The sequence below is a fragment of the Caretta caretta genome, chromosome 8 (genome assembly GCF_965140235.1).
Source record: "Caretta caretta isolate rCarCar2 chromosome 8, rCarCar1.hap1, whole genome shotgun sequence".
NCBI classification, from domain to species: Eukaryota; Metazoa; Chordata; order Testudines; family Cheloniidae; genus Caretta; species Caretta caretta.
Genome location: NC_134213.1, coordinates 106910925 through 106933294, shown reverse-complemented (window position 1 = coordinate 106933294; position 22370 = coordinate 106910925). Strand labels below are relative to the sequence as shown.

At 51.9% G+C, this 22370-nt stretch overlaps 1 protein-coding gene across 7 annotated transcripts in view; it reads left to right on the top strand.

The window, feature by feature from the left end:
• The window catches only part of RNF220 (ring finger protein 220), a 337761-nt gene that overhangs the window by 121243 nt on the left and 194148 nt on the right, over positions 1-22370 (top strand). For 4 of the 7 annotated variants that reach the window (XM_075131894.1, XM_048859934.2, XM_048859937.2 and 1 more), the window contains exon 3: positions 20650-20724. The exons of the other annotated variants lie outside the window; for them this stretch is intronic. In XM_075131894.1, the coding sequence (XP_074987995.1) occupies positions 20650-20724 (75 nt within the window). The remainder of the gene's footprint in view (positions 1-20649; positions 20725-22370) is intronic. 7 annotated transcript variants of the gene reach the window in all.

The window sequence follows — 22370 nt, the reverse complement described above, 5'->3', positions numbered from 1 at the left end:
GTGAGTCTGGAGGAACTCCATTGACTCTGATCGTGTCAGTGGAGCGCAAGTGAGAACAGAATTTAGTCCCAGGTGAGCAATATACATGAAAGCTACAATACCTCTTTCAGGAGCTGGAATAAGTTATAAAGAATAAACCATCATGTTTCCTCTGTGATTACACATCCAAGCCCCATTCCTATTTGAATAACCTTCACTGTACCAGGGCTGTGCTCTGCTGTAATGCTGCATCTGTGAACATTTGCATTTGAAAACACTTCTGCCTTTGATTTTAACCCAGCTGGACTCTTTAGGAAAAGACCCAAATCCAGACAGTTTCTGTGTTGAACATCAGTGATAGTCCCCCAAAAGCACAACACTTCCAGTGCAATTCCAGAGCAGAGCCAGAGCCTCACCGCTGGAAATAGAGCTGGTTTGTGTGAACGCAAGCCCTTGGGAGAGATTTCTCTGGCTTCCTCGGTTCAAGCAGATCTGGTTGTTATTTGTTATGGTAGTGTGTGGTGGCCCCAACAAAGACCAGAGTCCCATTCTGTGAGGTACGGTACTAACGTAGCAACAGACAGCGCATGCCCCACTAGATAGACAAAGTGGGAGGAGAAGTAATTTGCTCAAGGTCTCACAGCAGATCAGCGGTGGAACCAGGTTTCCTGCCCGTGTGGTCCCATGGCCTAGCCACTGGACCACATTGCCCCTCAAATGCTCTACCAATCTCCTTTTGGGTGGTATTTCTGTTTCCTGTCCCAGCCCAGGGCATGTGGAATCAAACAGGAGAAGTTTACCAAGGCTTTTAGTAAAGTTTGGGTGTAGTTTTGGGTGGAAGTTGGTGCTGATTCCCCTTCTTTGGTTGAGTTTTATTTAAACTCCCCTTCCCTCCACCCCAAAAAAAGCCCTTAGAACAATAAAAGCAGAAAAAAACAAAGCAAAACTGGATTGATGAGTGTCTGCTTTGTAGCTTATTGGGAGCAGTTCACCACCCCAGTAACAGTAATCTTATTTAAGGTTCACATAGTGCGTTTCATCTTCAGCGCACGGTCCAAACACTAAGCCTGTGAGACAGGTATTAGTACCTCCATTTTACAGATGGGGAAACTAATGCACGGAAAGGCTGGGACTTTCTCAAGGTCACAGTGGGAGCTGAGAAGGGAGCCAGAATTACAACTCGCTACCATCCAAATCTGTGCTGAGACTATGGGTCTCTGCTTCTCTCTCTATGTAACGCACAGATCCCAGTCTGCAGTGACCGGACTGGATGCACAGGAGAGCCGAGGGACATTTCTTGACTGAAAAATGTGATTTCATCATAAATTGACAGTTTTGGCAGGAAAACATCAATTTCAACTAAATATTTTGATTTTCCAATTGGGAGAAGAGAAATGAATAATTTGGTTTTGTCGTGTTGAATTGTTTCCTTTCGAACAAAAATGTTGACATTTTCCATTTTGACATTTCTGATTAGAAATATTTCAGAAATTTTTGTTTTGCAGACATTGTCCCTATTGTGACCTTTTATACCAATTCAGAGGAGAAAGCACTTCTGAAATGTCGACATTTTGCATAGAAGGAAAACTGTTTTTTTCTAACACCTCGAATAAGCCTGTCTCAAGTCACTGATCCTCTGACCATTCCAAGCCGTGGGGTGAAGCAGCAAGCGGAACAAGCAGGAGATGCTGAAAGCTGCTTGGGATAGAGTGGGATGTCAGGTCACAGAGAGGTACCGGTGCTGGTCACAGCCCTGGGGCCAGGTGGATCGTCTGCCCCCCTGTCCCACCCAGTTCCCTGCTCTTCCTTTTGTTTCCTGTCGTAGTGTGGTGCCCCACTGCAGGGGCTGTGGGGTGGGTGTTCTCTTTCTGCCTGGACTGGATTAGACATCAGTCCTGTCCATGGGAACAGGAGCAGGACCATGTTTCTGTCTGTTATCTCAGCAGTCTGCTCTACTGGGACTAGTGGGCTATTTGACACACACGTCCCATGCTGGGCTGGGGCACGTATCTGGGCAGTGTAAATACATTCCCTTCCCTCCACCCTGCTGCCCTGTCCCGGGATCACCGTGCATTTCCGTGCACCATTCCTTGCAGTGGGAATGTCTGCCCATCTCACGTGGGGCAACCAGGCCACTAGAATCACCATAGTGCCAGAGTTTTGCTGGGAGGCCTTGGTGGCGGAAGCAGACAGGAAGCTTGGGGTGCTGAGCTTGGGAAGCTGGCAAGGGAGCCTGGGTGTGTGGGAAGCCCTGCTTGGAAGGCAAGCAGAGGGCAGAGGCCCCCCACGTGCTGGGGGATGCATAGAGTGGACCTGCTAGGTGGGGACAGAGCCTGATCCAGGAGGAGGTCAAAAAGGCAAAGTTTCCTGGGAGGTGAATTATCAGTGGGAGCAATATTGGCAGGTCAAGCACCTCAGCGCTGGGGTAATAGGGTTAAGGTGCCGAGCCTGGGAGAGGCCCGGGCGAGGAGTGCAGCATTAAACCGATGAGCACAGCTTAATCTGCCCCGAGCAAGGGCAGCGGGGTCTTTAATATTGTGTCAGGCTCGCAGGGCCGCAGTGGCGGGTTATCCTTCACGGCAGCTAATGCCACCGGGCTAACTGAATTAGCCCCTCCTTCAATGGGGTGAGCATGGGGTTGCCGGGAGGCCGATCGTGCCTCGCAGCTGCAGGGAGAGCAAGTGATAGCCTGGAAATTCAATCAGGTGAGGAGGCTGCCGCGGTCCCCAAAGACACAGATGTTCCCATCGGCAGGATGCTCCGTGTGCTGGCAGTGGGGCGGGGAGGGGGGAGCCGGGATGGGAACCAGAGGGGAGTGTTTCTCTTGCTCCCCCAATGGGGAGAGTGCCCACTGTTAGCCCACCGCTCTGTTATACCTCGCTCAGAGGGTGTTGGTCGGCCTTTAAAGCGCCATAAACAACCCTTCCCTGTCTCCTGCCAATAACATTCCCCCAACCTGCCGGCTGCCCCTCTCAGAGTGCTTGATACCAGTGGCCTGCCCTGCGTGGCTGCATATTTATATCGCATTAGTCACCGTGATATGCGATCACCCACACTGTACATCTACGGAAAGCGACTTGCCCAAGGCCACACACTGTATCTGTAGCAATGTTGGGGATGTAGCCCGGGTGTCCTGGCTCACAGTGCCCCCTGCTCTAATCACAGGACCCTCCTCTCCTCCCAGTTCAGAGCTCAGTAGTCCTGATGCCAAGGCCCACTTGCTCAAACCACTAGACATCACTGCCTTCCTAGAGCTGGGAATAGACTCCAGGAGTCCCTGACGCCCATCCAGTCTCCTTCCAGTTCCAGTGTTTCCACCTGAGCGAGCAGTGGGTAATAATGGTTATGAATAGCTTAGTACTGGTTATTAATGAGAGCTCCTACTTACAGGGATAGACACTTCTCCCCTGCCACCCCCACCCCTAGGAAATCTCTCCAACATACAGCTGGTGTCTCCAGAAGTTTTGTTATTATCATTAGTTTCTTTTTTATTACAGTAATTCTGTGTCCTCCTCGACACGCCTGAAACTAAACCCTTTCCAAACGATAGCCGTGGTGAACCTCCGTGGCAAGCAGACCCCCCAAAGCAGGGTACTTCAGAGGTGGGCCCAGGAATGCAGTCTAGTGAGCAGGGTGCTGGGTTCTATTCCTGGCTTCACCGGCTGGGTGACCTTCAGCAAATCGCTTCTCTTGCCTGTCCCTCATTATGGCCAGCTGCAGCTCTCCTTTGTAAGGTGCGATGTAGGATCTGGATATAGAATCATAGAATCATAGAATATCAGGGTTGGAAGGGACCCCAGAAGGTCATCTAGTCCAACCCCCTGCTCAAAGCAGGACCAATTCCCAGTTAAATCATCCCAGCCAGGGCTTTGTCAAGCCTGACCTTAAAAACCTCTAAGGAAGGAGATTCTACCACCTCCCTAGGTAACGCATTCCAGTGTTTCACCACCCTCTTAGTGAAAAAGTTTTTCCTAATATCCAATCTAAACGAGATATGATCGTTATCTCTGCATGGAGTAGCAAGGACGTGGCATGCATGGATGACACAACCGGTGCTACCTAGCCCATTTCCCAGTTGTCTAGGCCAGTGCAAAAATGACTTCCATTTTTCTCACCCATTATACAAGCAAACAAATCAATCCAGTCTAAAGACACAAGGAGTGATATGTCACCCTCCAGAGGTTACTTTGGTGTCTCATTTTGAATTGCATCATTTTTTAAACCAAGTTAGAACACAACTCCTAGTTAATACATAATAATGTAAAGACCGAGGCTACTGTCTGTGCGCTGCTGCTTCCCCACAGGATGGAACCCACAGCTACTCAGATGTGTGTCATGGGCCGTATACTGCTCACATCTAGCGGAGAGAGTTTCCTTTAGTTCAAGTGGAAAGGGGCCTTAGCTTTTGGACCACGAGGGTGGGCGTTCTTTCCCTGCTGTGAAGAAGTTTAAAATGTTCAGCACAGAGATGTTCAGGTGTACCGTAACAGACACCGTGTAAGAACCCTAAAATCCCAGCTGGCTGCAGGTTTGTCAGCAGAGTGATAATGGTCTGCACCGAGAGGGGAAGGGACTTGCCCAAGGTCACTCTGTGAGCCATTAGCAGCCTACAGTAGAATCCAGGAGGCCCGACTCAAGCCTGTGATGCCTATGCTGTGTCCCCCTCCTACGTGTCCTCTCTCCTCTCATGGTGAAGCAGCTCCGTATTTGGGGAGGAAATGGCAGGATTCTGCTCTGTTTTAGGGGGCTGGGACAAGTGTTTAAAATGCCACCACCACCATCGGCTTTCCAAGGCCAGTGACCCTGCTGGGCTCAGGAGAAAGGGATGGTCGGGGGGGCTGACGGGCACAGTTGCTCTTGTGAAGTGCTGCAGTGGGCCAGGCACCTTTCCCCCGACACTCCCACCCCTGGGGTCTCACAACCCTTTTTCAGATCAGGCCTGGCTAAGCACATGCAAAGGAATGAGCTGCACAAGGCCACATGCTTTGAGGGAGTCCCCTTCCAGCCCCAGCCTACAACCCCTCTAGCCCCCCGAGTGCCAAACACCCTGATCCCAAACCCTGCTCGCCCACCTTGCACATCCACCTGGGCCCCCAAGCATACAGATGCCAGCCACAGCCCCTCTCTCTCCTCCCCTGCCTTCTCTCCGGTCCCCCACCTCCTTCCACGGTGTGTGTCTCCCCCTCCCCCCAGGCTTCCATGCGGTTATAAATGGAGGCTCTGGCTGCCTTTAAATAGTCATATCTATCAGGCGAGCTCACGTCGGCCATAAATTTTACAGTAATGATGATTTTCTAAATGGGCCGACTGGAGCTATTTCCGCTTCAGCCTCCAGTTACTGCACACACGTGTCATTCCCCCCTCCCCTCCCTGCGTCTCCCTCTCCCCCTGGGGCCCAGAGGCCCATTTGTTGTCCCCCTAATTGTCATTTCTCCTGCATGCTCTTGGGCAGGGGCTGGAAGTGGAAGTGACCTTGTCTCCTGATCAGCTTCGTGCTGGGGCTCCCGCCCTCCCGGTGTTCCTGACGTACAAGATCAAGGCAAGGAGGTGGTTTCGGCATGAGTTGGGTGTGTGTACGGGGGACAGGGACAAACCAGATTGCTCCAAATAGGGCAGAGGGGACTGGCTACAGAGACACAGCCATCTGGATGTCATTACTGCCAGTTGTCCCCTCCCACCCCAGTCGTGTGAAACAGGCCTGGTGCGTGAAAGCTATAATTAAGGGTAATCCCTTCTCACTGTGCATGGTTTGAATTTGGCACAACAGGAATGTGAAAGGGAGAAGGGGAAATACTGACCAGACCCTCGGAGGGGCCAACATCTGCATTAGTCATGAGTGCACATCTGGCACCCGTGCTGGGATTGGAAGCCCAGCGCCATTGGCGCCCCAAGTGTAACCATCTCCCATAAGGTCCCCTAGAGGGGACGTTGGGCTGACACCACACTTGTTCTTCCTTTGGCCTGACCCTGCCCAGATGAGCTGAAAAACTCAGCCCTTGGTTTGCTTGGAGGCCAGGCCTCCTGTTTACATCACAGTGCGCCAGGATAGCATAGCAGCGTGACAACATCACATCATGGCACTTTCGGAGCCACAGGGTGATGGGGCAGTGCGGGCTAGAGCTTAGAGGTGCCAGAGGTTAGGAGTTGGGAGTCCTGGGTTCTGTTCCCAACTCTGCTGCCGACGCACCGTGTGACCTTGAGCCAGACATGTGGCTTCTTTGTGCCTCAGTGTCCCCATCTGTAAAATGGGGTGGATAATGCTCCTCCCCCCCCCCCCATCCCCCTGCGTGCAAAATGCTTTGAGATCCTCTGTGTAAGTGCAGGGTCTGAATTACCCTTTCAGCAAGAGGAGTGATGTGATCAGACTCCTGATATGAACCAGCGCCGGTGTCGTGCCGCACAGCTCTCTAATGAGGTGCTCCGCAGCATATGTCCGGAGCTAGAGGGCTGATCTTTGCCGGCAGGTGCAGGTGGGAGCAGGGCATACAGGGCGTGTCCTTCAGTCAGTTTCTGTGGCTGCTATGGGGCAATCCCAGGACCAGTGAGCTGTTCACAGCAGTCGCTTCTTTGAGGCTTTCCCGCAAAGTCTGAGTACAGTCAGGTCCCATTGGCCTCTGAGGGAAACTGGGGCTTTGGGCTCCTGGTAGGATCAGGCCCTTGAATAAAGAGAGACGAGATAAACCTGGAGGCAGGTGAATCCTGCATGGGCCCAGGCCAAAGCCCTCTTTGCATATAGCCTGGGGGGGGGGAGAGAATCCCAGTAAGGATGGAGAAGATCCATTCAGATGAGACCTGCTCCTGCTTGTTCTCTTTGGCCTCCTCTAATGGGGAAGCAGGTGGGTCTGGGTGGATGGGCTTTGAAAGGTGCTTACGTGCTGGAAGCAGAGAGAATGGGTTTGGGAGGCTGGCTGACTCAGGGGACTGGCAGCGGGCTTCAGACCTTTCAGTAGCGAGTGGAAGCTGTTAAATCTGGCGGCTGCTTAGAGACCCCACGTGTGAAATTAGTTTGATCACACTCAGTCTGGTTCATAGTGGGACAGGCGTCCACAGCACAGCGGGAATTAACAGGGTCCCCGTCTAGACTTATCCCACCCTCCTCACCAGAGTATCTGAGCATCTCTCCGTCATGCACGAAACGACGTGACTAATATCTGTCACCTGTGGTTCGTTCTTTCTCTCATTCTGCCCCCGAGGGGAGAATTGTGTGTGCAGTGGGGTGCTCTGTTTTGGTAGGGTTGTTTTAATTAGTGTGATTAATGGTGTTATTTATGTACTTGCTGCTGTGCTGGGTTTATATTGGCAAAGGTGAGGTCAAAGAAGGTTTGGATGCTGAGAGGCCATGAAGACTGAGCGCCCCTCTCTGCCTAAACGGGGATCATCCCAGGGCAGGGTAGGAGCTCACATATGGCACAGCATGGGGGAAACTGCACCTGTCTGAACATCAGTCTGTGGGTCAGTGACTAGTGCAGGTCTAGAGAAGGTTAAGCAGTGACCTGATCACAGTCTAGAAGTACCTATGTGGAGAAGAGATTTCTGATAGCAGAGGGTTCTTTAATCTAGCCGAAAAAGGGAGAGCGTGATCACATGGCTGGAAGCGGAAGCTAGACAAATTCGGACTAGAAACGGCACAATTTTTTACCAGTGAGAGTCATTAACCATGGGAACAAATTACCCAGGGGTGTGATGGATGCGCCATCACTGACAGGCTTTAAATCAAGACTGGCTGTCTCTTCCTAAAAGCTCTGCTCCAGCCCAGACGCCAGTTCTGGACTCAGGGCAGTAATCACTGGGGCAGTCCTCCAGCCTGTGTTACACAGGCACAGACTAGAGATCACAATGGTCCCTTCTGGCCTTGCCATCTGTGGATCCGCATCTCTGGCTTCTTTCACCAGCGCTGGGAAATCTAATGGGACTTTTTAAAAAAAGCAAAGTGCAGAGAAATCCCCTAAAAATGGGTAAAAGGATGAACCGGAAAATCTAAGAGGAGAGCTCTGTGCAGGGACAGCCCTGCTCCCAAGAGAGCCCAGAGGCCATCTGCGGCAGGGCCCCGACCCCGGCTTTGCCTCCTGGGTTTCTCCCAGGCTAAAGTCACAGAGTGTGTCCAGCCACCCCAGCTTGTCTGCAGTAACAAAGTGACACCCAGATGCCTTGCTCAGAGGAAGAGGGAGGGGCTTGGAGGGCTCCACTAGGAATGGGGGGCACATCACTGCATGGCGCGTGGTGGGGAACTGTGAGAGGGGTTTTAAGAGTCAGTCACCACCACCAGCGCCTGGGACCTCTTGTTCGTTGTCTTGTTCTAGGCGTTTGCTTCTGCTCTGTTCCCCTGCCTGCTCATTGTGTGTATGGCAACTGGATACTGGAGGGGGATGCAGGAGTCGGGGGGTAGATCCCGGTGCGGGGTGGATAGACGAGATGGCTAGAAATCATGCACAGATTCCAAAGGGGAGCTCTGTTTTCATCTCCTGCAAACTCTGCTTCCTCAGCCTCGGAGGTTGGTCTCCTCTTGGACTGGAACTGAGCCGGAGAAGCTCTGGCCAGTCAAAGCTCCGAGGTGATGGATCCTGCTCTGGCTCTGGGACAGGACATGATGGAAAAGACACATGTATGTCCTAGCTAAACATCCAGTGGACATTCTTTGAGTAGCAGTGTAAGCTCAGAGCGCTCACCGCCTTGTCCCTTTCAACACGCTCCCCGACTCCCTGGGTGTGTACTTTGCCCAGCTGAGGAACTGTGTGTTTAATTTGGGGGTGATTGTCGTGAATTTTAATGGTAGCTGCTGCTTCTGCTTCTCTTTCCTAGATTTTATAGTGGACCTCACTCTGCTGCTTCAACTCACTCTCCCTCTCTTCCAGTTGTGGGACCCCCCACCAACACTGCTGTTACCCCTCAATCCTGCCCCACATCCCTCCCAGCTGATCCAGCATTGAGCTACTCAGAAACACAGCTCTGCCAGCGCCCCTCAATCCCAACCTGCAGCCCCCCTGCTATTCCGGCCCTGGGATTCCTTACCGCTGTAGCAATAATGCCTTTATCCTGTCACAGGGCTGTTATCTTTTAAAGATCTTCCCCATACCCAGTTCAGAGGAAGAATTATGCCCTATTAATAGTACCCTGATTTTGTATGGCAACATCACTTTATAAACATTAAATAGACAGGACCACTTTCCTGAAGTGCAGCTACCTCTGGGGTGGAATATGGAAGCTGTTTAACAGCACACCGTAACGCTGGAAGTGACAAAGAATATTGTTGCTCTTTAAACCTGTGGGGGAAATGTAGGTGGGGAGACAGTGATATGCTGAGTTGGAATTTAGCCAGGATGCTGGTGTTGCAAAAGGATCTTTAGTGAGCACTGGCCATCAGGGATCTTTGTTTTGCATCTCAGTCAAAAGCCAGCACAGCACCCCTACCGAGGAGCGGGTCCAGTAACCACTGGGAAGCAAGAGTGCCCCTGTTCAATCATCCACACCCCTTCCTGCAACAGTGATCACCCAGCTATGCCATAAACAGGCCTCAGCCTGTGTAGCAAGAGACCAAATGCCGTCACTTCCCAAGGCCGCGAGCCTCATGGGTAAGCCCAGGGGTTTCTGAGCACCCTGAAGGTGTCACAGACATTGTCTCTCTTCCAATCAATTTCCCTGATGATTTATTTCTTGTTTTTTAATTGATATGGGGCAGGTCTGAGGCAGGCTGCCAGCGGCACCAGCCAAAGCCTCTCCAAGGTGTCTCTGGAGCCAGAGCCCTAATGCTCAGGGCACGGCGTGTAATGAACTCTCCAAGGACTCGGCTCGTGCTCTGTATTAGCTGAAGAAGCGTCTGGCCCAGCTGTTAACTGTCCCATTTAACATCATAAATTATTAACCTAATTTTGAGGAGGGTCGGTGACGGATCCTGCTGGTCTCGTCAGCCATCGTGCAGCCTCCGCCTCTGGGCACAGGCGGATTCCGCGGCAATGCCTCGGGTGGAGCAGCTCCAGGGGGTCCGTGCAGCTGCTCGGTGGTCAAGGGGTCGCCGTACCCCAGCCTCTGGCCTGTTTTATGGGTACCCCGAGCAGCACATGAGGTCAGGGGAAGCTGATTACATACCTGCCCTGTGCGTTTCCTCCCTTCTTTCCCCCCACTTCTTTCTTTGATCGTGAGCTCAAATTTGTTTTCAGTTTGAACCGCCGTCTCGCTAACCACGAGGGCAGGGGGCCAAGCAAAGCCAGGGTCTGGTGGCAGTGGCTCCCCAGTGGATACAGGGTCCCCATGGGCAACACTGGACCTGGGGCAATGCAGCAGGAGCATCACTTTCCAAATAAACCTCTGCTCCCGGGCTCGCGACCGCCACTCCCATACCGAGCTGGCAGTGGATACTCTTCCCACTTATCCCTCTGATATTGGCTGCTGCTCCCACCTGCCCCTCTGCGTTCATACGGGCCTGGGGTAGGTGCTCCCCAGTTACATGTTCATTGGGCTGCCCTGTTTTGCTGCTGTCTTCCAAATGGACAAGAGCATTTGACCCTTAAAAGTCTTGGCCATTAATGTGATATATTGTTATACACCGGCTAGTGGGTGTGGCAGTCCTGACCCTACAGGATGCAGTCAGAACCACTCAGCTGTGTGTCATAGACCCTCTGATGCTTAGACTTTATGAGGATTCTCCTTTAGCTCAAGTGGCAAGAGTTTGTGGGTTGGGAACAGGAGGGGCTGGGGCTGTTCCCGGTCTTTCTGAGTCAGGTGTTTTCTGTGAAATTTCAAGTAAAATGAAAACATTTAGTTTTGGTTAAAATTTTTCACTGATTTTTTTGATTTTTCAGCAAATTGAAATGAAATGAAAAAGAACCACTTTGTGTGTTGTGTCGTTTCCTCCCCTCCACACACACCCCCCACCATGCACATACTTTCGTCTTTCTTTCTGAAAGAAAAAAGGGAGGGACAACTGAAGAATCAAACCAAAATAAGCATTTTGAATGGAAATGGAATGAAAAATTTTGAAAAACTTTGTTTGGTCAAAAAATAGAAACATCTCAGCAGAAACTGATTGATTGATTTACCTGCAATGTTTGTTTCCCTCTAACAGGTATTTATCACTGAAAAAATATAGAGAGAAATCTGTTTTGACCAGCTGTGCTATCGAGTCCTGAATGGCCTTGGGGTGCTGCCTAGTGATAGCCCCATTGTGTCAGAGGGAGTGAATTCCTGTAGCCTCTGCCTCCCAGGGCACATCTGCACACAACAGCTGGGAGCGCACATCCCCACGCAGGTAGACAGACATGCTAGCTCTGCTTGAGGAAGCGTGCTAGAAATCTCAGCGTGGCCGCAGCATAGGCGGTGGCTTGGACTAGCCACCAAGTGCAAACCCGCCTGACCTCTGGGTGTCCACTAAGAGCTGCCACGCTGCCCCACTCTAGTGTGGGTCTGCCCGCCTGCTCTAGGAATCACGCTGCCAGCTGCTGTGTAGACACATCCCTCAGCTCATGCGCGGTCTGAGTGGAGCCCGGAAGAGTAAGGAAAGGCTCAAGGCCCTTTTCCCCTGCGTTTCACCTTCTTCCCCCCAGGTTACCATAGCAGAGGGAGATTGCCCAGTGTCTCCGTGCAGTATCCAGGCTAGGGTAGGATAGAGCCCTAGCCTTTACTGCTGAATTTCCCAGGCCCCCTGGCTTGAAGCTGCACCTGGAGAGTGCTCAATGGCCAAGGTCAGAGGGGGTGGCTGTATTTCTGGTGGCTTTAAAGAATCAGAAGAGCAAAGAAACAGCTTCCCCACCCTACCCAGCTGGGCTAGGGAAGACAGAGAGGTGTCATGCAGACCGTGCCCCAAAAGCAGGAATCTGTACCCCCAAACAGACCTGCCAACAGAACCCCATCTGCGCTAGCCCAAGAGGCCAAACTCCAGCCTGCCGCAAACAGTTGAATGACCCCCCTCTACTCCAAAGAGAAAGGGGTGATGGGAGCTCACTCTTACCAAGCCCCAGCCGATTCCAACCCCTGAGGGCTCGATTCTGCCCTCTCTTACTCACCACGAGTGCTACCGTACTCCCATTGATTTCAACGAGACTTACTCACAGTGGATGGTGAGCAGAATCAGGCCTTGTCTGAAGAACTAAACCCACAGGATACAAATATAGGACCCAATCCTTTACTCAGTAGGTACTCAGGCCCATGAAAGTCAGGGGGGGTTTTGCCTGAGTAAGGACCCTGGGGCGTGAGCCACAGGGAGCAAAGTGTGAATGTCAGGAAAAGCCCTCCATTTGCCGTGTGCCTAGAGACAGTGAGGAGTGCAATGAATAGAAGGGGCAGTGGATTTTGTTCTTCACACCCAGACAACGCACAAACCTGCTGCGTGCCCATAACACAGCACTCAGCCTACACAGGTGTAAAATCCTCTGCATGGCAATAAAACACTCACATCTAGTCTATATATTTTGTAATCCCTTTAAAGGTTTTTTTTCTTTAAACCCCTTGCCCCAGCTCCCTCCCACTCTCCCCCCAAAAATTATTATAAAGAATTATTGCCATGAGTATGTCTTTCCCAGTGAAAGGAGAAAATCGCCTCATTCATAATTTATCCCCTCAATTACTATTAATAAAGAAATATTTCAGCAGAAAATGGCCTGGGAAAATTACACGTAACATTGCATTAACATTCTATTTGAACATTTTCATCACATTTGTTATAGAGTTAATAAGAGGGATATGCTCCCCTGACTTCTTCATGAAATTATGGGCTGCCTATGAGAGTTTAATCTTTTAGACTTTATATAATATATTCACTTTACTAATTGAGCTATCCAAGGAGCAGTTAGGGATGTTCTTAAACGTGGAAGACAAAGTAATCAGGGCCATGACTTCCTGACTGGAGGATCCGCTTCCGGAGATGCGGAGCCACCCGTGTGAATTACACACACATGGGTGTTTACATGCTGAAACACCTCTCGCTTACCTCTTCTTCTTACAGCTCAAATTCATCAGCACCACCACAGCCATCACCATCATCACAGGCTGATCTGCTGCCCTCTCTTTTGGGAGATGCCAGGTGGGGAGCTGGACTGGGCGGGGTGCTCTCTGTTCTTCTGATCTCCCTGATCAGCTATTGTTTGCGACTTTGGGTGTCTTTGTCTGAGATTTAGGGCTGGCCATGCTCTGCAGTGTTGAAGAGCTTCCAGGCAACCCCGGATGCCAGAGTATCTGAAATGTGTGTTGGGTCAAAGAGAACAGGCAGGGGAGATATGAATGGAGAGTGATAGCACATTCACCAGCTCCTTGTGGGAGGGTGTTTCTGAATGTGATTTGCATGCACCTGGAACACCATGTTGACCCTCCTTTTGGACTATCTCCTTGTCTCAAAGGAGCCGAGCCCCAAGACAGCTTAGGTGGGGTAGAAGCGGAAGCCCTGGGAAGGCTAAAGAAAGCTACTTGGGAGTGGGATTGGTTCAGGAGAGGGGAACTTGGAAAGGCAGAATGAAAACATTTGTCATTACAACTCACTGGGCCTTGGATTCTGATTGCAAAAGCTACTGTAATTTGTACTTAGAAGTTGTAACAAGAACAGCGTCTCTCAAGAGCGTTAAACAAAGGAATGTGTGTGAATAGAATGCATAAGGCACAGAGTGTGTATATAAACTGCGTGTATACACATCTCTATGTAGCATATACACACTTCCCACTCCTACGGTGTAATAATTCTTTCCCCTGCCCCAGCCAGCAACCTCAAACAATGAACCTTGCCTCGCCCTGCATTGCAGCCCTTTTACAAATGGGGAAACTGAGGCACAGGGACTTAAGTAACCTGCCAGAGTAGAACACAGCCCTTTGTCTTCCAGCCCTCCCTTTCCACGAGACCCTCCTTCCTTTCCATAGCTACATGCACACCCTCCGTGTGGGATATCAGGCCAAGGGACTGATCCAAAGCTCATAGGAGTCGGTGGGAGGCTGTCCATGGACTATAACAGACTTCACTTCCTGGCCCACACCAAGTGGAGGATGCCAGGTCCTACTGCGTCATCTGAACAGGAGGAGGGTTGTTTGCAGCCCGTGCGTGGGTGCAGAGGGTCCACCATCGCCGAGCAATGGCCAGCTGCCCTGGCTGAGAGAGAGCACAGGACCCAGCTGCCTCAGTCGGAGCTGCTCCCTTCGGAGTGTCCTCGGCAGCACTAGGGGGTGAGCCGGGGGCAGAGACCGGGAAGTGGCACTCAGCTGTTGCCAGCGGCAGCCTGGCTCGGAGTACGCTGGGATGCTGATTGCAGGTGTGTGAGAGCAGAAGCTGCCAGGAGGTCCAGCCAAGGAGAATCCTGCTCTCCCATTCGCTAGCATTGCAGAAGCCACAAAAGGTGTTGTGGATCATGTGGCAAAGGCCACTGCAGAGGGAACCAAAGGGTCAATGAGAAGATTTTTTTTTTTTTTGCACGTCTGAATTCGTTAGCTGGAATTCATGAGCCAACCAGTCAGACCCTCTGGAAAGGCCCATCTGCGCAGGAGAGAGCCAGGCAACAGCAGAATGGGCTGCCCTGCCTGGCCTGCCCTGCAAGGTGGCCACATGAGCTGACAGCCAAGGGACCTTGCACCTCTCTTTGATCCCCTCCAGACAGCCCCGGGCTGGCTACATCCCAGCTTCAGATGGGAAATGGCCCGGCATGAGAGTGAGAAAGTGGGAATGGGCTAAAATCCCCTTGACCCACCCCTCCAAGCCTCCTGCCTCCCGCCGCTTTGATGTGTGCTCAGGAGGAACTAAAGCAAGCAGGTGTTGCTGAGCTTGGCAGCTTAATCTCCTCCCATGTAACTTCTGTGCGTCAGGACACGTGGGACCCAGTAAACATCCAGCAGCCTCTGGCAGAGCCCGTGCAGGGCTGGCTCCTTAGCTAGCTGCTTGTCTCCCCCCGCCCCTTTTCTGTGGAGGAGCCGGAGGCAGGCAGGCAGTATGGGCCTCCTGGGAGCCCCCTGGCCCCCTGGGGTTAGCATCTGGATGCTGGTCCATCGCAGGGGAGGTGGCTGCCACAGGAAGGGCCCAATGGAGCCATAAAACTGGGAGATCAAGGCTACATGCCGGGATTTCCCTTCCCCCAGAACATGTCAGGGTCATGGGGACAGGTACAGACCGTCTGGATCCTTAGCCCGTCACTGGCTCTGCCGTGTGTCCTAGGGGCTAGTGACTTCAGGGTGCCTCTTGCTGACCATAGACCTTATGGCAGGGGATTCCTGGCAAACCAACAGTTTGCACCCATTTTTCTGCCCCAGATGAGAGGAGCCTCAGGTGGCCGGGGACTTTCCCAGCAAAGGGCAGCAGGGCCCCTCTTTATCTTACACCTTCACACCTGTTAATTGACCGTCCTTGTGCACTCTCATCCTTCTGCCTGCCGGATAGGTAACTGGCGTCCGTTTACTGTGTACCTGAGAAGATCACAGGGTTGGCACAAGTTGGTCTCCCCGTAGCACCCACAATCTGCCAGATGCTTTCCAGAGAGAGAAGGCGGCCAAGTCTGTGCCCCTTACAATCTAGAAATGACAAAGCAGAGAGGTGGAGGGTAGGGGAAAGAGGAACAGCAGGAAGCAGACCGAGTGGGGATTAGCTACATCCTGGCAAGACTTCAAGTGTGCGCACAGGCGATCCCAGATCACCCTACAGCCACTCCTCTCCGCAGGGGATTGAATGGGCCGTGGCAGCACCCACCGTTGGGTGGCTCAGCCAGGCAATTGGGGAGACTCATTTGGCAGAGCACTGCGTTGTGCAGGCAGAGAGGCCTTCCAGGGCAGTCTGCTTGCAACGTGTCACACGCAGAGAGCAGAATTTGATACAGAACTAAAAAGGTAAAGACAGAAAAATTAAGGCTGGAATGCGCCAACCTCACTTAAGAACAGGACACCTGGGTCCCTTCCGCAGGTCAGTTTAGCTGCCATTGCTTGGACAGCATCTGCTATTCACATAGCCAGCCAACTTCCCTCTGTGTCTCGGACTCCCTTTGAAAGCCCATCAGCATTCCATTTCTGCCTGTCCCTCCACCCGTCCTGGGACATCAGAGCCAGAACGGGGGGCTGAACTGACGGCGTGTCCTGTAGAACGCCTGTGGTTGGTTCTGGGCAGGATGGACCACACTGTAAACAGGACAAGGCTTGTAAACAGCACTCCAGCTGGGATCAATTTAGCCTGTTGGGGTTGCAGACCCGGCGCGGCAGGACACGGTGTCAGGGCATTGTCGAGGGGAGAGGGGAGAAAGAAGCTGAATAAACAAACACAGCTTGTCCCTTTTTCTCTTCTTTTTTTCGTCCCAGTGTTGTTATTTCAGCCGGACAATTGCTTTGCAGATCGAGGGAACAAGCTGGCTCCCAGTGCCGCCCTTTCGTATTGTGTTTTCTCATGGGAATTTGTCCTTGCATATGTGTGCATGTATCTGTGTGTATGTGTATAGACAGAAAATAGTCTATATAAATATATTTATACTGGGGAGGAGTATATTTACTTTCTTAAAACCCAGGTGAGGCAAAATATGTTGGATTTTGCTACTGTGGAAGATTCTGCTTTTCCTGAGCGTGTGCAGCACACAATAATGCTCGTGAATGCACGTGCTTATGAATGCACGCATACAGTTTACACTCAGTGCATGTTTCTGCATGCGGGCCTACATTCTGCACTCTGCATGTGCATCTCTTAAGGACAGGGAAACATTATGGAGTTGGAACGCTTTGCAAGGCTTTCCAGCTCATTTGGGGCACACAGAGAGGGGAAAGCAAGTTTCCTAAAGTCTGAGGCAGAACTAGGAAAAGAACCCACGAATCCTGACTCCCAGCCCTGTGCTCTAACCACAAGATCATCCTTGGTCTCAAGAGTAAAATGCATCAAGAGTTTGTGTAAATTCTGCTTTGCTAGGACCCTGGTCTGCGCTGAAGGCTGTACGTTAGAGGCTTCCTAATTTTCATGTCTTAATTTTATTTTTCCCACATTTCTCCCTCTTCTCTCTCTCTCTCTCACTCACTCACTCACACACACACACACACACACACCTCTATTGGAAAAACGATTTTAATACCCATGGCACATTGTCCGGGTGTGATATAAAATCCAATGGCATGTGGCATTTGGAAAAGGTCACTTCTCCCATCAGGATTCATTATCCTGCTTCAGCCCAGGAAGCCACCGGGTTACCCCCTCCTCCCCAGACCCCTTGCCCCCTCCCATGAGGCATTTGGAGAGCTGAGAGAGGGGATGAAGAGGCTTCATGGGTAGGGCTGGAAGTTGAGCAGTGTCAGCGGGGTCCCTGCAGCTCCAGAAGCACAGGCTGCTGCTTCTCCAGGTAACAGGGATCTCCCTCTGTTGGCCATAGTAGCAGGTCCTGTAGCCTCTCTGTGGAGCAGCCACTAGGGGGTGATGTTACGCACCTTGCTTATCATTTCCGCTCAGGTAGTGCCAGGGCCTCAGGCAGGGATGGGGTGGTAATGGCTGGGCCGTGTTCCGATTGAAAGGTGACAAGTGCTGGACCCATCTCCCACTCCAGGGCAGCAGTTCCAGGGGAACACTGCCTCTTCGTGTTGAGTTCACAGGCAGATCCGACTGCCCTCCAGTGGGTGATGTCAAATCTGGTTCCCTTTGTTTGACCCTTTGACCGCACTCCTGTCCCTGTTGTTCATTAGTTGTCCCCTGTAATTATTTGGTTTTCCAGGTCCTGTGGACCCCCCTCCTAGGCTGGGGGGGATTCTTTCGCAGTGGGCGGGCTTCACCCGCCCACTTCCTGGATCCCAATACGAGTGGGTGATGTCAGCGCTATTTAGCTGTACCTACAAAGCGACAGATGGTCCTGGAGCCGGGTGGGAGTTCCGAGAGCTCTCATCCCAGCCCTGCCTCTGGAGTCCTCCTCACCTCCCTGGGCCTTAGCTTCCTTCTCTGTACGGACAGCTCATGTCGGGAGCGTGGCTGTGTAAATGTCTGAGCATTATCCCCGGGGTGGGGGCGGGTTAGGCTCTGATGGAGCTTTGATCCGAGCCCCCCCTGCCCGTGTGATTTGCAGTCTCTGTTCCTCGCCGCGCAGTGCCCTGCCTCGGCATGGACACAGAACGAAAATGCACCTCTTCCCTGTTTCACTTGTTTTATTTTTCACTGCGCTGGTTTTGAAGCGTCCCTTCAGCTCGCAGCTCATGACGTTGGGCTGATCCTCCGGTGAGCTCTGCTGCCTGGAGAGAGTGGAGAGGAGAAACCTGTGGAAGCCCAGCTCCTCCACGGCTACCTTCCCTCGCATGGCCTGCCCGGTGAACTCCTCTTAGCACTTGGGCTGTCGACTTGGGGGGCACTCAGAGTCCTCTAGGGCTCATCCCTATTCTGGGTGGGGGACCCAGAGTGCAGTGCAGAATACACCAGGCTTTCACTTCTGCAGAGCTGCGGTTGAACTGAGCTGTGGTTGCAGTGAGTTTGATTAGTCTCAACCGAGCTCCTCAGAGAGATTTGTCCACACAAGTGAGCATCCCGGGCAGATGAGCGAGCTTGAGGGTGGGGGAAAGGTGCAGGTCGGGATTGAGAGGCAGTGGCAAAGCGGTGTGTGTGGCACTCAGGGCTGGGATAGCAGGGGGCTCTGGGTAAGGACTGAGAGCCATCAGCAGAGCAGGGAAACCTAAAGCAAGAATAGTGGGGGGATGCTGCAGGTCAGGATCGAGATTCCTTAGCAGAGGGGTGGGGCAATACGTGCCTAGCACCTGCTTGTTTGCCTAGCTCTTGCCTTTCCTTCTGTTCTGTTCCGGTTCCCATACAATGCCCATCATTGTGCCTATCCCTCCAGCTAGTCCCTGCACTGCCCTTCCCAAACCGTTCCCAGGAAATCGCTGTGGATCACAGTCTAAAGCTGCCTTCAGGTCACACACATGGGGCAGCTAGGCAAATCAGCCTGCTTTGTGAGGCCTCTGGAGATGGTGACTTCAGGCACCTGTTTGAAGCCTGGGGGAGGGAGGAGTGGGGGTACATTTTCCTAGTGGATCATATCATCCAGGCTGAGGTGGGGAATTTCGCTTACATACTGCTGGGGATTCCTCGCATTACCGTGTGTCCTCCTGACAGGTCACCTTATGGGTGTGCCACAGAGGCTTGGCCTCAGGAGTCCTGGGTTCTCCTCCCAGCTCTGATACAAACTGCCTGGGTGAGTATGGGCCCTGCCCCTCTTTGGGCCTCAGTTTCCCCACCTGTAGATGGGTGAGTTGTGAGAAGGAATGTTTGTGCAGTGCATTGAAGATGCAAAGCCCCAGGGGTTTACTGGAAGGGCAAAGTCTGATAGAGGAGCGTGTCTTTCTCAGGGGGAAGGAGCAGAGGAGTGACTGTTCCTGGGGAGCAGAGAATCTGATGGTTTTTGCGGAGGGGAGAGGAATTTGATGCCTGCTGCAAGATGACTTAGTGTGCAAAGGGTGATGGTAAACGGAGCCCCTTTCTGCCATATAAACACCAGTGAGTTATGGGTACCCCAGCCTCTAATTATGCAGTCAGCCCCAAATAGCTCTGTCTAACGAGGCTGACAGACTAATATCTCAAGAGCCCTTAATGCGTTATCATCTCTCGCTGTATGACCTCATATTTATAACTGCTCTGGTGGGAGGTTGAGAAACGTCCTTTTCTCCCCCCCCACCCCCCTCCGAGCAGGGGCTCTTCAGCCTCTTCTGTTCAGATCAGGAGGAGAGAGGAGATATCTCCCCATCCATCACCAGTAGAGTTCGCGCAATTAGATGATTAAAGACATTTTTTATAATATTTGGAAGAGGCTTTGAAACATTTCTCAGGGAGCGTGATTAATGCCTGCTTAACCCTTCCCTGGCCTGGCTGGAGAGCCCGCCTCGGCGGAGACCCAGAGCAGCAATGGGCGCAGGCAGCTGCCACCGGCGGCTACACACAGCTCTGTTCCTCTTCGTTCCAGCTGGCAGTTGCAAAGCCCCAGGCCCAGATCCCTGACAAGGTGTGATTCATGGGCCCAGGGCACCTGCAGGAAGCACAGACCCCATGGCAGTTCCTAACCCAACTGGGACTTCGTGGTTTCTGAGGCTTCAACGGCTCAAGGGCTCAGGAAGTGAGCCCCCCGAGGCTGTTATGCAAGAGGCTTGACACACAGGGTCACACACATGCTGCACTCCTGCTGCCACGCATGGTCATGCTTCCAGTTCCATGCCACACACTAAGCAGGGCCCAGCACACACAGAAATGGATGGAGATGAGGGTTCTGAGGGTCTGACGCCATGGGGTCTGCGGTCCCTTAGCCCAACAGGGAGAGAAACACCGGCCTAACCCCACGCTTCTGCTCTCCTCCGAGTTTCATTAGATCTGTGTCTACCTGTCTCTCACCACCCATCTCTCCGCCGACCCAGCTCTCTGATGACATTACTAAAGTGCCTGTCGCTGGGACATCTCTTTAATCGTGGAAGGATTTGCACAGAGATTTTCACAGGCACAAATGCTGTGGGCCCCTGTGAAGGTCAATGGGATTTGTGCATTGGGGAAACTCCCCCTTCATGTGTAGTTTCCCAGAAGTCCCATATGTGCAGGTGTCACTGGCTCCCTGGTAAGCACAGTTAATAGCTAGGGAACCCTTTCACTCCTTTTCAAAATAGCTGATGTGGATTGTTAATTATTCCAACATGGAAGTGGCAATTTCTCCTTGAATTTGGGAACTAAACCCTCCTGCTCCAGTCACAGTTGCAATATTTCATAATCTCAATTTCTTGTCAATTGATTGCCAGATAGAAGCGACAACCAAAGAGGGCCACAAGCGTCTGCGACCACCACCCACCGTATGGTTTTAACTCTGCCCCTCTGTAAGTTTTCATTATTTTATTCTTCTTCTTGTTGTTGTTATTTAGACAAACTTGAAAAAAGTAAGAAAGAAAGAGACACTTCCTGGTCGTACTTCCGTTAATAAATAGCTTACAGGAGGTTAATAATGATTAATAGATGTTTTAATTAATGGTTAATCTATCGTTAGAGAGTCCAAGAGGTCACAGGTTTATTATAATCATAGCTTATCACTCACTATGGCACCTCCATATGCTTATAGCCATGTAGAACACATGCTACTCCCATCTGTAACATGCCTGTAATATCCTTTATTAACCCTTTGTAAACTACTTATAAAGGGAACCATAGTTAAAGCACGATCAAAATCCTAATATGTCTGGAGTCAAAGAACCCTACAAAATGGCTGGGCAGGAGTTTGTTATTAGTTTAAACATTGTCTTAGTTGACTGGTAGAGAAGGGAAATGGAAAGAGACCAAACTAAAAATGCATCTGAATAGTGTTCTCTGTTACCAAGTGCAAGGACACACAGATGGATTCATCACAGCACTTCTCTTCATTTGATAGTATCCAAATCCTCTTGAATCCTGGGAATTCTTGCAGCATCTAAGCACTCCTCCGCCATCAAGGAACAGAGCGTGGACACCCCCCCCCTCCGCCCCAGCCCCCACCTTGAGACCAGGCAGGAAGACAGCCCCATTTCATGGGTGGAGCACAGCGAGAGAGGTGACTTGGTTTGCCCCAGGTCATGCGTGGCATCTGTAGCAGCACCAGGAACAGAGCCCAGCTCTCCTGTGACCCGAGTTAGCACCAGAGCCATGACCCACCCTTTGTGCCCAGAATGCTGGCTTCCTCGTTTTATTTCCCTTCTCTGCACTTTCCCCTTGGAGCACTAAAGATGAGTCCCTTGGCCTACCCCTGCCCGCTCCCCATGGAACGCCACCTTTCTCGTCGCTTCTGTTCCCTCCAGTTAGCACGAAGGTTTCCTCCAGATCCCCCCCTTCCAGCTCCCTTAGAGTTCTCATTCCTGGGGCAGTCCACCCGCCCCCGCCTCCCCCGCCCTGAGGTATCAACCAGGAGCCTGCAGCAGGAGGGATCAGGCAGGAGAGATAAGGGTGGCTCTTGGCAGTCTGCGGGAGGGCAGACCCTGCTCCCAACCCAAGCAGCAAAACACCTGTCCTCTTCTTGGCTCCGTGACCTGATACTGGCCCAATTGAAACCCTAAGAACATGGCCAGTCCTCAGCACGACTCGACAATTTCCCAGTGCTCACGGGGTTGTCTGTGGCCATTTAAACTCACATGTCCTGAGTGGAGCTCTCACAGTGGGGAGCCTCAACTGGCCATCGGCTAGGCGGGGCAGTATCATTATCTCCATATTCCTGATGGGAGAAACTGAGGCACGAAAGGTGAAGTGAGGTGGCCAAGGCTGCACATCAGGACTAGAACCCAGGAGTCATGGCTCCTAGCCCCACCTGTTCTAATCACTAGACTGATACTCTTCCTTGAGTTGGGGATGGAGCTCAGAAGTCCTGACTCCCAGCCCTCTCCCCCGCTCCAACCCCTGGAGCCCACTCCCCTCCCAAGCTCCCAGTTCCCTGCTCTAATCCACTCCATCAGGCTTCCTCTCCTTTGGGTGCCGTGTCCAAATTGTGTTTCGATAAGCTCTG